The 16,907-nt window shown below is 39.9% G+C and overlaps 1 protein-coding gene across 2 annotated transcripts in view; it reads right to left on the reverse strand.

Moving 5' to 3' along the window:
- Positions 1-16,907, reverse strand: part of uspl1.S (ubiquitin specific peptidase like 1 S homeolog) — a 33,722-nt gene that overhangs the window by 11,378 nt on the left and 5,437 nt on the right. The window contains exons 1-2 of one of the 2 annotated variants that reach the window (XM_018250258.2): positions 5,561-5,962; positions 709-879 (exon numbers count right to left, since the gene is read on the reverse strand). In XM_018250258.2, coding sequence (XP_018105747.1) covers positions 709-834 — 126 coding nt within the window. In that variant the 5' untranslated portion in view covers positions 835-879; positions 5,561-5,962. Of the gene's footprint in view, positions 1-708; positions 880-5,560; positions 5,963-16,907 lie in introns of those variants that run through there. The other variant, XM_018250259.1, reaches the window with a different exon arrangement.

The raw sequence follows: 16,907 nt of genomic DNA on the forward strand, positions 1-16,907 counted from the left end.
CACTTCCTGCCTGAGTCTCTCCCTGCTCTGGGCTCAGATTACGGTAGAGAAGGGAGGGGGAGGGGGAAGAGGAGCAAACTGAGCATGCTCTTGCCCAGGGCAATGAGGTTTAAGCTGAAGGCAGGAAGTCTGATACAGAAGCCCATGTGTACACAATAGAAGGAAAGAAATGCAGTGTTTCTTTTGACAGGGGACTCAGAGCAGCACTACTTTTGGGGTTTACTGGTATATTTTGATGGACCTTTCTGATAAGGCTTACTTAGTTTTAACCTTTCCTTCTCCTTTAAAGGGGGCCTCTGGCTAGACTCGTTTTCTGATTAGCCATCCTCTAGCAAGCAACAGAAGCACCAATTCCTTGTCCCTGCAACAAATTTCTACACTCAAAACAAGCATCCAGTTTTTAGATACAGAGCAGGCTGTGTAAAAGACGGTTAACTGCAGCAATTGGGTAGGGAGAGAGGGTGCATTTATATGGAAATATTGCATACTTTATATATATATTAAGAACATAATTAGGTAATTGCATGGTGTTCAGTTTAATAGTCAAAAAAATAGTCTGAAACAAAAAGCATCAGTTTATAAAAATAAACATTTTGAATAATCTTTCGCCTTTTTTCCACTTTAAGATTTCTGTGGAAGGAAAAAAAAAAATAACCACTGAAAATATGCACAGTTTCAAAAATATATAGAATGTAAAGTTACACTGACTTTTCCCAAGCACCCCACTGTGTGGAGGGAAGATTTATCTAAAATAGACCCATGTCCAAGCAGTGACACTGTAGATCCAGGAGTCTCTGAAGCCATCGCTGTGACCCATTGGCTTACTTTATTCATATCACATTTACCCTGCCAGCACCGTTAAGGACATATCAGAAAACCCTGAAAGACAAGTAAATAGAACAATATTATTTGCATGGGACACCATGATACTAGACCACCATACCACCCAAAATAAAAAATCACAATCGCGCACCGCCCATAAATTATTTTAACCCCAGAGCCACTGGAAAAAATAAAATGTTAAAAAAAACAACAATAAAAACAGAACAGAAGGGACTGAATGGTCAGATCTACATAGGGACTTGTACAGCAATTCTATGTACTGACATAAGGTTTAAGGTTTGTTTGGGGGTTTAGCTGTTCTCTACATTATCTTTCCAAGAATTACTTTGAATTTCCAGAGCTCAAAACAAAGTGCCCAATATATAAACTTATGCTTATAAATGTAAACCCTCTATGGATCTGGGATAAAATACATATTAAACCATAAACACCTCCCACAAGCTTATGTCAATAGCAGCCCCACCTATTCACTTCAGTACATAAAGCTTATAATTTACTGAAGACTTTAATAACCGATATGAATACAGTGTTCCATTATTGGCCTCTTTTCGTCTTCTAAGTAATTTTGCTTCTAATGTATCTCTCCAAACTAGATGGCAGCACCAGCCGCAACATGGGATCTGTATTAGTGATCACATATTGCCACAGATTCGGGGCTAAATTCTGAAAAATAATACAAAAAGGTATTTCGCACCTTGCTTTTCACAATGAATACTATTATAAAAGATTTGTACACAACCAGCAATCGTGCCACATGGGGAGGCAAATTTGACTAATCTAAATGTATTAATAAAATACAATTGTTAAAACTCAGACGAATTTTACCAATCAGAAAATTAGTAACGAATTTGATTCAAATTATAAAAACTCTATACAAATGTCAGGAAGGCTACAAACATCACCAAATTGATCCCTGGACCTTTTCTATTGACTTATACAGTAATTCAGCAGGTTTTTAGGTGGCAAATAGTCAAATTTGAGTTCTTAAAGGGCTTAAAACTCAGAATTTGAGAGTTTTGACAAAAAAGTATTGAAATTTTCACTTCGACCCTTAATGCAGAATAAATCTATATTCAGAGGCAGTTACTGGTCCTATACAATGTGGTTTCATTCACCACTGTTATCTCACCAAACCAAAATATGTGAGCTGTAATTAAAGGGATACTGTCATGGGAAAAAAAATTTTTTTTCAAAATGAATCCGTTAATAGTGCTGCTCCAGCAGAATTCTGCACTGAAATCCATTTCTCAAAAGAGCAAACAGATTTTTTTTATATTCAATTTTGAAATTTGAAATGGGGCTAGACATATTGTCAATTTCCCAGCTGCCCGAAGTCATGTGACTTGTGCTCTGATAAACTTCGATCAATCTTTATTGCAAGTTGGAGTGATATCACCCCCCTCCCTTTTCCCCCCCAGCAGCCAAACAAAAGAACAATGGGAAGGTAACCAGATAACAGCTCCCTAACACAAGATAACAGCTGCCTGGTAGATCTAAGAACAACACTCAATAGTAAAAACCCATGTCCCACTGAGACACATTCAGTTACATTGAGAAGGAAAAACAGCACCCTGCCAGAAAGCATTTCTCTCCTAAAGTGCAGGCACAAGTCACATGACCAGGGGCAGCTGGGAAATTGACAATATGTCTAGCCTCATGTCAGATTTCAAAATTGAATATAAAAAAATCTGTTTGCTCTTTTGAGAAATGGATTTTAGTGCAGAATTCTGCTGGAGTAGCACTATTAACGGATTCATTTTGAAAAAAATGTTTTTCCCATCACAGTATCCCTTTAATGCAGTAAAACAAAAGAGAGAATGTAGTGCTCCAGACTTCAGTGAACAGTTGTCAGGCTTCAGTGTGCTCCTGTTGACTGGGTAAAAAAACTCCACATAACAGTAATCAGTGCAAATGTATCATACATTATTTTAACAGCAGGGAATGTACATGTAGGCTTTTACCCGGAGATTCAGAAAACACAAGTCCAATACCTGCACTAGGTTTCAGCAACATCATTGTTGTTACCTTCATCAGGCACAAACCTGTCTCGTGAGATGCAGGGAACTGCCTTCTGCCTGCATTAGCCATTTCTTAGGGGTTTCACCTTTTTAATATGTTGTAGACAGTGATATTCTGATACAATTTGCAATTGGTCTTCATTTCTTTTGGTGGCTTTTAAAATTATTTAGCTTTCTGTTCATCAGCTCTTCAGTTTAGAATGTCAGCAGCTATCTGGTTGCTAGGGACAATTTACCAAGCAACCAGGAAGTAGGCTGAATGAGAGACTGGAATAAGAAGGGGCCATCAAAAGAAACAATAAAAAATATCCCTCAGAGCTATAGTTTTTATTTAAGCTGATTGGATCAGCAACCCTCATTTAAAAGCTGAATAGCAAATAATTCAAAATGTATCATAAAACAATAAAGATAAAAAAGTTGCTAAGAATAAAACACTAACATACTAAAAACTAAAGTAAATGTGAAGAAGGGGCAGGGATACTACTTTCAATTGCAATTATATTTTCATGCATCTTAAGGGGGTTGTTCACATTTGAATTAACCTATAGAATGATGAAGAGAGTGATATTCTGAGACAATTTGCAACTGGGTTTTATTTTTTATTATTTGTGGTTTTTGAGTTATTTAGCTTTTTATTCAGCAGCTATGCAGTTTGAATTTTCAGCAGTCTGGTTGCTATGTTCCAAATTACCTTGGCAACCATGAACTGATTTGAATAAGAGACTGGAATATGAACAGGAAAGGGGTTGAACAGAAAGAGGAGTAATAAAAAGTAGCACGAACAATACATGTGTAGCCTTACAGAGTGTTTGTTTTTAAATAGGATCAGTGAACCCTCCCCCATTTGAAAGCTGGAAATAATCAGAAGATGGTTAATAATTCAAAAAATATAAAAAAAGAAAAAAAAAAACAATTGAAAAGCAGCTTAGACTTAGCCATTAAATAACGTACTAAAAGTTAACAAAAGTGAACAGCCCCTTTAACGATCGCAGATTGGAAAGTTGCTTAGAGCAGAGACACACGTTCTTCTTGGGGGCGACTAATCTCCCTGAACTGCCTTCCACCGGCTGGAATGTAAATCGCTGGCAGGATGGCAATCAGTGCGCTTCGTTTTCTGAAGTTGGCTGAAGTTGCCTCACGAGGAAACTTTGGGCGACTTCGGAAAACGAATTGATCTGAGTGCTATCCTGCCAGCAATTTAGAGTCTAGCCAGAAGGAGGCAGTTCGGGAAGATTAGTCAACCCTAGGGTTGCCACCTTTTCTAAAAAAAAAAAAAAAAAAAAATACTGGCCTTTCTCTATTTTTACCTATAATGGCAGATACACACACTCAGATTTGGGGAGATGTCGCCTGGTTACAAATCTCCTCTTCTTCGGGCGACTAATCTCACTGAACTGCCTCCCGTCGGCCGGAATGTAAATCACTGGCAGGATGGCACTCAAGAGTGCTTTGTTTTCTGTAGTCACGTGAAATTTTCTTGTGAGGCAACTTCGGAAAACGAAGCACTCCGAGTGCCATCCTGCCAGTGATTTACATTCTAGCCGACGGGAGGCAGTTCGGTGAGATTAGTTGCCCCGAGGAAGAGGAGATTTGTCTCCGGCGACTAATCTCCCCAAATCTGAGCATGTGCCCTGACCCTTAAAGAAGAAGGAAACCCTTTTGGCGCAAAACCCCTCCCCCCGTAGGCCCCCCTCCCTCCTGCCTGGGTAAATGCCCCTAAGTTGCTTCTTACCCCTCGCCGCAGGTCCTCTCCCGTGGAGTTCGCAGGCACCATCTTCTCCCGTTCCTGGATTCACCGGGATGCGCAGTAGGAGCATTTGACGGTTCAGCTCTACTGCGCATGCACCGAAAGTCACAAAGTTGCCGAAAAAAGAAATCCGAAAACGTCTCGACTTTCGGCACATGCGCAGTAGATCTGAACTGGCAAATACTCCTACTGTGCATGTGCCGCCAAATGCTGGGGGGATCCAGGAAGAAAACCGTATGGGAGAAGATGGCGCCTGCGAACTCCACAGGAGAGGACCTGCACCAGGTCCGGACTGGAAGTCAAAATAGGCCCTGGCATTCCAAGTACACAGAGGCCCAAATAGTCCTCCACCAGCCCACTGAATAGTGATTGTGTATGGGACCTTACAGCAGCCCCTCTGGCATTTGCCAGAACCCACAGATTGCCAGTCCGGGCCTGACCTGCACCGAGGGGTAAGTAGCAACTTAGAAGCATTTGACAGGGGGGATACGGGGGAAGGGGTTTTGCGCTGAAAGGGTTTCCTTCTCCTTTAATAACATTGGCATCAAACTATTTTTTCTGGCCAGGCAGATAAAATAGTGGCCAGGTGGCAACCCATTTATCGCTGGGTGACTAAACCTCCCCGAATCTGAGTATGTCTCTCTGCCCAAGTGCAGTTTCATTCATCAGGAGACATGTGTTGGTAGGGACACAAAACTTTCCATCAGTGGACACAGGGGAACACAACAGCATGACGCACATTATACGAATATAATCAACACTTCATATAGACTCAAATACACCTGACAAGCAGCAGCAGCTGTGCAGCATTATGTATGTAAAACTGGATAGCGCCAAACCCCGGCCCATCAATTGTACCACACTGACGTTTCTCTATAAAGAGCTTGATAGAACCAATGGAGACTAAATCTGCTGCTTGTGACAATTCCACGCGCCTCATATAGTCTCTCACCTGAAGCTGTTTCTATTGCTTCTCCGCCTTGACAGCACCACCAACATAAACACGCGCGAGTCTCGCCTCAGCCGGCTACACGTGAAGCAGCCGTAGACTTCACTTCTTCCGGCGCAAGCAAACGACGTTACGCTCACTTCCGCCAACTCACTTACTGCTAAACGTTTGTTGTGCTCGCGGAGGGACTGGAACTTTAGTAGTGTTTCTTTTTGAGTTGAATTAGGAGTCTTCAGTCAGAAACAAATCTTTATATTGTGTACATGTATAAAACGTTGGTCCCTTTTACCGACGACTATGCTCAAGCCATAGTGACATGATCTGATGCTTCGAGGTGGAATTGCAATGAAGCCTTATTAAAGGATTTGTTTACTATTAAGTTAACTGTTAGTATGTTATAGAGAGGATATTCTGACACAATTTGCATTTGCTTTTCATTTTTTAGGATGTGTGGTTTTTGAGTTATTTAGCCTTTTTATTCAGCTCTCCAGTTTGCAATGTCATCGAGCTGGTTGCTGGGGTCCAAATTACCCTAGCAACCATGCCTTGATAGGAAAGAGAGACTTGAATATTAATAGGTGAGGATCTAAACAGAAAGATGATTAGTAAAAAGTAGCAATAACAATCCATTCGTAGTCTTCCAGAGCATTTGTTTTTAGACGGTGTCAGTGACCCCCCATTTGAAAGCTGAAAAGAACCAGAAGAAGAAGGCAAATAATTGAGAAAACTATACAAAATAAATAATAAGTTGGGATGCACCGAATTCAGCCGAATCCTTCTGCCAGGCCGAACTGAATCCGAACCCCAATTTGCATGTGACTTTTTGTCAGAAAACAAGCAATTAAAACATTTTCCCCTTCCCACCCCTAATTTGCATATGCAAATTAGGGTTCGGATTCAGTTCGGCCGAATCTTTCACAAAGGATTCGGCCGAATCCAAAATAGTGGATTCGGTGCATCCCTAATAAGGACCACTTGAAAAGTTGTTTAGAACTAGCATACTAAAAATTAACTTAAAGTACTTTGCATTCTAGGGTAGAACGCTGCAAATTCAAGTAAAAAATATGTATTTTTGAATATATTCAGTATACACATTTGGGATGATTACCTTGTATTTCCCAGCACCCCGCCAACAGTTTTTCTAGACTGGTTTTATGCCTTATAATGATATAACTCGATTAGGGTTGGCACCTTTTCTTAAAAAATTTTTTTATGCATTTTCCCTATTATGGTTAAATGGTGGCAACCCTAAACAAAACTTTGTTCCACACACTTGGGGGCAGATTTACAAAATTCGAGTGAAGAATTCGAATGTAAAAAACTTCGAATTTCGAAGTATTTTTTGGGTACTTCGACCATCGAATTGGTTAAATTCGTTCGAATTCGAACGATTCGAAGTAAAAATCGTTCGACTATTCGACCATTCGATAATCGAAGTACTGTCTCTTTAAAAAATACTTCGACCACCTACTTCGGTAGATAAAACCTACCGAAGTCAATGTTAGCCTATGGGGAAGGTCCCCATAGGCTTGCCTGTGATTTTTTGATCGAAGGATTTTCCTTCGATCGTTGGATTCAAATCCTTCGATTCGAAGGATTTAATCGTTCGATCGAACGAAAAATCCTTCGATCGATCGATCGCAGGATTTGCGCAAAATCGTTCGACTTCGATATTCTAACGATTTTAGTTCCCAGTCGAATATCGAGGGTTAATTAACCCTCGATATTTGACTATTGATGAATCGGCCCCTTGTTGTTGCAATAGAAATGAGCTCCACTAAGGTTGAGCTGAGGAGATAAACTTTACATTTATTTAAGGGGAACTATCGAGAAAATGAAGATTTAGGGGCAGATTTATCAAGGGTCGAAAGTGAATTAGAGGGAATTTTCGAAGTAAAAAAATTTGAATTTCGAAGTAATTTTTTGGATACTTCGACCATCGAATAGGATACTACGACTTCGAATTGAATTCAAAGCTCTCTATTTAAAAATATGCACACATGTTTAAAATTCGCACATAGCCAAGAAGGGATTAGAGAAAACATTGCCTATGCTTATGAATTCTGTGTGTATGTGTTTTACACTGCTCACTGCAGTGTTTTCTATAGTGATATTTATTTGACATTTTTATGCCACATTTGATTTTCCCTTTATCTGATTGAAATGGGTTTGCAGATGCTCATAAAGTACGTTTCCCTATCACTATTACTGATCACTTTTTGTGTGTAAGTATTGCTAAATTCTGCAGACTAAATAACTCAAAAACGCTCGCCATATTGGCAACCACCTTCAAAAATGCTGTGTTTATACACCACAAGTACCATCAGTCCAGTGTAGTCATATGTTTATTAGACTACTTATGCAGGCTACTCTTGGGGGCACATTTACTAAGGGTCGAAGTGAATTCAAAGTGAATTTTCAAATTCAAAAACTTTGAATTTCGAAGTAATTTTTGGGTACTTCGACCATCGAATAGGCCAAAATCGACTTTAACTCGAATTGAAAATACTTCGAATATTCGACCACTCGAAAATCGAAGAACTGTCTCTTTAAAAAACTTCGCCACCTTAAACCTGCCGAATTGCTATGTTAGCCTATGGGGACCTCCTAGAACCTAGAGCCAACATTTGGCTAAGTCTTTAGAAGTCAAAGGTTTTTTTTTTGAAAATCGTTCGATTCAAACGATTTCTACGATCGATTTTAATTCGATCAAAAACTGCTAAAATGAATAAAAAAAAAACTTCGAATATCGAATTACGAATTTTAGCGCTTCGAAATTCGACTCTTAGGGGCAGATTTATCAAAGATCGAATTTCGAAGTAAAATATACTTCGAAATTCGACCATTGAATATCAAAGTCGAAGTTTTTTTTTTTACCGAATTTGACTGTTTTGTGGTCAAAGTAAAATCATTCAATCGAACGATTCAAGCGATTGAATCGAACGATTTTACTTCAACTACAAAAAACGTAGAAAAATGCAATAGAAGGTCCCCATAGGCAAACATAGCACTTCGGCAGGTTTAATTTGGCGCACTATTGAAGTCAAAGGTTTTTTAAAGAGACAGTACTTAAATTATCGAATATTCAAACTTTTTTACTTTGAATCGAATTCAAAGTAAATTCGTGGTCGAAGTATCCAAAAAATTTCGAATTTTTTTACATCGAAAATTCCCTCTATTTCACTTCGACCCTTGATAAATCTGCCCTTTAGTTAATGCGCCCCTTAATGTTTCTTCCAGACTATAAGGAGCATTAATCTTGTATTGTGGGTTTGTGCCATGATTTGTTTGTCGAAAAAGAACTTTACTGTCCATCAGTTTATTTGCCAGTTATCCCACTGGGATTTTTTTTTTATATGTTTTGCATTCCGATGCTTAGGGATACTTTCAATACAACATGTTCCTTTAGTATTACACTATCAGACTACTTTGATCATGAGGAGGCCATGTTGTCTTATGGTATTTAGTTTATGGGCAAACAAACATTGATGTATAGATCATGCATATACCTTATGCAAGTGCTTCTTTCTCCAATACACAATATCATTATTGTATGTAATTACATAGACTAGATTAAAGACAACAATTCATTCATGTCATGTACCGAAACTGCCCCCCCCCCCCATCCAGCAGCTCTGGATGCAAAACTGGCCACAGGGACGTAACAAGTCATTTGCATGTCTCTGCCGATAAAAAACCTTTCACTTTTGGTTTTTAGGCAGTGCTATGTGTATAGCATGAGTCATGTAAATACCTTCTAATTTAAGAAGGGCATGTCTTGCATCTGGCTTCTTTTTAGCATTTCTCTCCCTAAACAACAGTTACTTTGTTTTGCTGCTTTCCAAGTCCTACCCTCTCAAATGCTATGGTTCAGTATCGTACACTCGTAAGGTATTTGAAGAGAAGGCTCTTGGTGTATGTTTTAAGCTGACCATAGATGTGCAGATTCTAGTGTTTTATCTGTTGAATGATCATATGTTGCAATCTTCTGACCTGCCACTAACCATTCAGATTGAATAAAGTAGTAAAAGAACAAATCAGAAGATGGTCAGGCTGTGACAGCAATTGTATCAAAGTTATGTCCGACAAATAGAAGTGACAGTCACCCTTTGATATGCAATACAGGCACAGATATTATCGGAAGCCGACAGAAATCTTCTAACTTGTCTGATAGACTAAACGACCACTCGCCATGGTACGAAAAATATTGGGCTGGTCCACACCCGGTCCGAAAATTATACAAACCTTTCATTCGTATGACTTTATCTTTGCATCTATGGGCAGTTTTACATTGGAGATGCAAGGCATTGCTAGGCTTATGTCAAAAACTGCTTATATGCTATATGCTCATGTAAACTGGATGATATCAGGCTAATCTACTCATGTGGCTCTAGTGCTAAAAATTGCATTATATTGACAAGAATACAAATGAATGCATCAATGAAGGTGCTAGTGATGTGTGGCCGACCAAATTCCCAGGCCCGTTCGGGTCGACCTCGTTGTGCTGTTTGTAACCTTACACTGCACCACAGAGAATTTCATAACATGGGGGCTCAAGAGAAAAGATGGAAAAGGGCAATATTTACTTAAATATAAATTCCAGTTTGGTAAGATTCTTTAAAGGGGACCCGTCACCCAAAAAAATTATTCAAAATTCTATTTTATCAGATTAGTCAAGGAAAATGAACTTTAATTACACAATATAAATTATTTGAATCTTGTTTCCTTCAGTCTGGGAATTCATAATTATAACAAGCAGGCAGCAGCCATTTTGTGGACACTGTTATTAAGACAAGTCTTGTATCATCTCAGAATGTGCACCAGAATGGGGGGACCTGATGTCCATCCCCATGCCCTGACCACACAATTAAATGGTGAAGAGAACAGGGGGAATGTGTGGAGAGCAGTGACATGTAGGAAGTGCTGAATGGAAAGTGAAAGTAATTGTCTGCCCCGCCTCTATGCCACTGGCATAGAGGAGGGGCAGACAATACTTGATTGACAGCTGAGATTTTTAAATGAGCTTACAACAGCTATGAATGCTTAAATAAAAAATAGAAATTGGATTTCATGTTTAATTTGAAAAGGACTTTTATTATACAGATTTTTGTGTCTGGGTGACGGGTCCACTTTAATGTGCCATATTATATATAGTATATACTAGGTATGATTAGGGTTGCCACCATTTCTGGAAATAAATACCAGCCTTCCTATATATATGTATCTTTTTTTCTTATCAATAACATTGGGAACAACCATCATTTTTACCTGCCAGGCCGGTAAAATACTGTCCAGGTGGCAACCCTAGGTATGATCACAGGCATACAGGATGATGAATGGTACATGCTTGTAGAAAAGCAACTTTAATTTTAGACTTCCTGTTCCTTTAAGAAGCAGTGACAGCGAGCATACAGAGAACCAGAGACAATTACGTAGGGCCGAGTGCTAGGTGGCACAAGTCATTTCTTGTTCCAAATATTTCATGCTAAGGTGTGGCCTATGGCTGGAACTGAGAGAGACAAGGAACACTAGGAGACACTCCATTATTGTAATTGTTTCTTGGAACTAAAACAACAGGAATATTTCCAGCTGAAAGTTTGTAGTCCTTCAATCTGTGTCCCTATGTAACACTGAGGGGCAGATTTATCAAGGGTCGAATTTCGAGGGTTAAAAAACCCTCGAATTTGACCCTCGAAGTAAAATCCTTCGAATTCGAATATCAAATTCGAAGGATTTTAGTGCAATAATGAAATCGTTCGAATCTAACGATTTTAAGCGATCAATCAAAGGATTTTTATTCGACCAAAAAAAACTTAGAAAAGTGCTGGGGAAGGTACCCATAGGCTAACATTGCACCTCGGTAGGTTTAAAGTGGCGAAGTATGAAGTCGAAGTATTTTTTAAAGAGACTTAGAAAAATTTTCAACTTTTTTTTGAGGAAGTCCTATCTACTCTATTGCACTTTGCCTGGTCTGAGGTGGCGAAGGCAAGTCTGGCGCAAGAGGTAACGTTCAGTAAAATCCTCATCTTAGTGAATTTGCGTAGTTACGTCCATTGGCCAGAGTGAAAATTCGCTTGGCGTTAGAATGTGAAGTAGCGCTAGAGTCTATCTCCTACGCTAGCTAATTTACGCTAGCACCCGTTAGTAAATCGGCGAAGTACCAAAATGACGTCACGCTGGTGAATTTTCACCAGCGTTAGTCACTTCGCCCCTATGAGCCTTTAGAGCAGCGTCGGACTGGCCCAGCCCCCTTCCCTGATCTCCAGGCCCCCAAATAAAAATTAAACAATGCGCTGGTAGCGAAAATGCGCCGGCGTATGCGCAGCAGCGTTTGAGCACACGCCAAAAGTTTGTGCATGCGCGCGCGCGGGGGGGGGGCCCGGAGTATAGTAACCAGTGGGCCCCCCATGTCCAGTCCAACCCTGCTTTAGAGGAAGTACAAGTTCTAGAGGTTTTTAGAGAATTCCACGTGAATAACTCTGTTACACATTTGAAAATCTATAGCAGGCCCAGACTGGCCATCAAGTTGTTTGGGCAGCTCCATTTATGGGCAGGGGAAGTGAAGCCTAAGGGGAGCCAAAGCGGAATGGGACCTGAAGCTGAGCCAAAGCCGAATGGGAGCTGAAACCGCAGCCAACGAAAAAAGCCACCCACTAATTATTCCCTATACCTACACTGTTCGGGGAATACCTACTTACAGGGGAGGGTTACAGGAGACCCAACATATTTCACCCCCCCATCTTACCTGTTCAGAGAACAGGTCCCTTAGAGGTATATACATGCAGCAGAATTAAGACCTCAACTATAAACCCTCAACATTGAGGCTACAGTTGCCTATTTTAGGCTGTTTCTGGTTTATTTTTTTCTTTTATTCTACTTCAATACAATGATACACCAAACATCCCATCCACCCACCCTCAATCTCATCCATACAAAGTAAAGCATCTGCTCCCACCAACATCTTGGAAATGCTCTTTCACTCTGCAAAAAACACAGTGGGGGACATTTATAAACACCGGGCAAATTTGCACCTGGGCAGAAACTTATAGCAACCAATCAGTGATCAGCTTTTTTTCAGCCAGCTGCAAGTTGAACACCGAAAGAAACAATTGATTGGTTGCCATGGGTTACTGCCCAGGTGCAAATCAGCCTAGGGTTTATAAATGACCCCCTGCCACCTCCAACAACATGCCCTGCCTACCCATACCTGTGCCACAATGATGTCCGCCCAGCATCTCCCTCCTCAAGCCCTGCCTGATGCACGTACCTCAGCCATGCTCTTGAACATTCCAGACCCACCTGCCACAATGATATCCAGCCCATCCTTCTGTAAACCCTGCCCAATAAACATACCCCAATAACCTCATGCAATGAACCCGGGGCACTGGAGATCACTCCTGGTATCTTGGCGAGGGAGTTTGACCCTGCACACAATTGGTCATTCCAAGTGTTTAGTTCCTGTAGCATTTAGTAATTCTGTATGCAGAAGACAAATTGAAACTACCCGGTATGCCATTGCCCTTCTTGGGAGAATAGCATCTCTCCAGTGATAAGTGTAAACATTTAACATGGGCCAAAGACCCTTAAAAAGTGGTGCAGGGATACAGCCATATAGCTTCTGTCTAAAGCAGTGGGATATTTAGTGGATGTTTTTCCTATTCCAAAAACTCTAGGGTTTATTTAAAAACTAAGAAGCTAAATTCAGTCTACAACCAGTTAGAAAATGACAGTAAAGACCAGACTGGCGCTGGTGTGGCTTTGTATGTCAGCCCTACAGAGATAAAATCCATATAAGTATCAATTCTCGGCAGATACTTCGGTAGTTAAATGATACTGGGATTATCTCTGCTAACCACCTTGGTTGGGGTAGAAAAGGAAGGAGGGACAGAAATGCAATATAAATATATGTGCAAGGAGAGATGATCCAGCTTCAGAGCAGCGATAAGTCTTCTTTAAAAGTAATTTCTATAGTTCACTGAACTAAAGTACTGTATTTTATGTTTGCAGCTGCTGATTTCTGTTTATATAGGTCAGAATTCATGGTCCTGGGATTTCATTGGTAGGAGGAGGATATATTATATCAGTAACCGGTGCATCATCTTCCCCATCTGTATTGGAACCTACGCCAGACGTGTTTGCTTTTGGACTGTGAAATATCCACAACAGCCGTGTGCTTCTTGCATGCAGATAACATACACGGCACATTTGGCAGAACTAAAGTCATTCAGGGACAGAGCAGGGCTGTTTGACTTTGATGTCATGGAGCTCTTAGAGCTGATACAGAAACCACTTACTTCTGTGTCTGAAGTCTCATCGGTCTTCTTCCCCAGAGACATTGGGGCAAATTCACTAAAGGGCGAATTTTCACCAGCAACCTTTTCACCACACTGCGCCACTTCCTCAGGTTGAAATTAGTTAGCAGGAAGCTAATTGGCAATGTCCCTGCAGATGAGAATTCTGGCAAATTTTCCCTAGCAATGGCCCCCTAGTCCTTTAGTGAAACTGCACCATTGTTGGACTGGCCTGGGGAGGGGGGGTACCCAGACTTTTCCTGGTCCTAGTGGGCCCTTTCAGTGGGCAAGAGCATGAACTGTTTTTCCAGGTTCTTCGCAGTTCTGGATCCACATTTATACATTAATTACAAATGTCACCAGTTTAAAACCCAGTGGAAACACGAATACACAAAAGAATATAAAGATGTAAGATAGAGATGTGAGAAAGATAAGTAATAGAAAGTAGAGGTGGAAGAGGAAGGCAAATAATGAGTATGACAAATAAAAATGAAGACCAAATGAAAAATGGCCAAGAACAGGACATCCTACAACATACTAAAAGTTAACTTACAAGTGAACTACCCCTTTAAAAAAAAACAAAAACATTTTGATTATTTTTTATTTACAAAACCATAACCTTACCAAATACATGAATTCTTTACATATGACTTTGGTGCTCATAAAGAAGGGTATCCAAGATCTGATGCTGCTGACTGAATTGCAATCGTCCCCATAAGCAATGACATTACTGACATTGTTTTCTTGTTGCCATATGACTTGACAATAAAGATGATCTGAAACCATTTAGGGGATTTTACCACAGAAACTAAAGTGCACAAGCGAAGGGAACTAAACGAATAAAAACCACAAATAAAATGAATTGCATATAGATGGCTGCATAACACAGGAACACTTTCTTCCACATAAACTCATACTTTAAAAATCAAATACAGGTATGGGATAGGTTATCCGGAAACCCTTTATCCAGAAAGCTCCAAATTACAGAAAGGCCATCTCCCATAGACTACATTTTATCCACATAATCCAATTTTATGAAAATTATTTCCTTGCTCTCTGTAATTATAAAACAGTACCTTGTACTTGATCCAAACGATGATAGAATTAATCCTTATTGGGAGCAAAAACAGCCTATTGGGTTTATTTAATATTTTCATGATTTTCTAGTAGACTTAAGGTATGAAGATCCAAATTACGGAAAGATCCGTTACCCGGAAAACCCCAGGTCCCAAGCATTCTGGATAACAGGTCCCATACCTGTATTACTTATTTCTATGGGAAAAAATGTAAATAGATATTTACAGTCCGGGTTGATTTATGGTCTGTTTGTGCTATAGGAGCTGACCTACTCGATGTCGCGTATTTGGCCCCATAGTGAAATCCATTTAGGACCCGAGACCCTCTAAACATGTATTTTAATATAATACACAAAAGCCATGAATATCCTGTAAATTATATCCTTATAAACGGTGAGTAGTGATGTCATCAGTTATAAACGGTGAGTAGTGATGTCATTTCTGTCACATGACTCACTAAAATTTGTGTATTATAATAAATAAAGTACCCCCAGTTGTAAAATATGAGGATATTAGAAGTTACCTCGGAGTTCCATGACCTGTATAAAAACACTCGGCCTTCGGCCTCCGTGTTTTATATGGTCATGAAACTCCTCGGTAACTAATAGTATCCTTATATTTTACAAGAGGGGGTACTTTATTCACTATATGTTTTGCAAACATAAAGTAAAACTTAAAGGGATACTGTCATGGGAAAAAAAATATATTTCAAAACGAATCAGTTAACATTGCTGCTCCAGCAGAATTCTGCACTGAAATCCATTTCTCAAAAAAGCAAACAGATTTTTTTATATTCAATTTTGAAATCTGACATGGGGCTAGACATATTGTCAATTTCCCAGCTGCCCCAAGTCATGTGACTTGTGCTCTGATAAACTTCAATCACTCTTTACTGCTGTACTGCAAGTTGGAGTGATATCACCCCCCTCCCTTTTCCCCCCCAGCAGCCAAACAAAAGAACAATGGGAAGGTAACCAGATAGCAGCTCCCTAACACAAGATAACAGCTGCCTGGTAGATCTAAGAACAACACTCAATAGTAAAAACCCATGTCCCACTGAGACACATTTAGTTACATTGAGAAGGAAAAACAGCAGCCTGCCAGAAAGCATTTCTCTCCTAAAGTGCAGGCACAAGTCACATGACATGGGGCAGCTGGGAAATTGACAAAATGTCTAGCCCCATGTCAGATTTCAATATTGAATATAAAAAAATCTGTTTGCTCTTTTGAGAAATGGATTTCAGTGCAGAATTCTGCTGGAGCAACACTATTAACTGATGTGTTTTGAAAAAAACATGTTTTCCGATGACAGGATCCCTTTAACATCATTCAGAACCCCTACCAGGTAATGCACTATGCACGAGTCTTCTGTTCCTTTTTGCTCTTCTTGGCCCAATCCTAGGATCACAACCAGAGGCCTGGTTCGTAAATATAGACATCAACATACCTTGCTTTATGGTGGAATAAGTCTGATTGCAAACTTGGCAGCAGCGATTATTTATTCCATGGCTAATCTAATCTAATTATCCTATAAACATACTCATCTGCATGGTTTAATACACCATCATTACTTCTTTACCCAATGAAGTAATCAAGGTGATAGAATGGATGCTGAAATCAGTGGAATAAAGGAAATTACCCAGATATTTTTGCGATTATTATAAGGCTTCTGCACCACCCACCTTTTGAATAAGTAAAGGAGACATTTAGTGTAACAAATAAGAATGTACCAGTGCATTATACTCATTTAGATATAGAAGAATTGTGCTTAAAAAAGTAGTGTATCTTGTTGATTTATTGAATATTTCTGCAAAAACCCTAATAATCCCTCCCTTCTCTTCCACTTCCTGCTCCCTGAATTCCCAGGCTGTGCAGGGGAGCTGGTGGCTCTCAGCTCACTGTACTGTAGGACAGGAACCAATCAGCAGCTAGCAGGACCTGATAGATAACTGAAGCCTGTGTGTGCTTGTGTGACTGCAGGAA

This window comes from Xenopus laevis, chromosome 2S (genome assembly GCF_017654675.1).
Source record: "Xenopus laevis strain J_2021 chromosome 2S, Xenopus_laevis_v10.1, whole genome shotgun sequence".
In the NCBI taxonomy this organism is placed as follows: Eukaryota; Metazoa; Chordata; class Amphibia; order Anura; family Pipidae; genus Xenopus; species Xenopus laevis.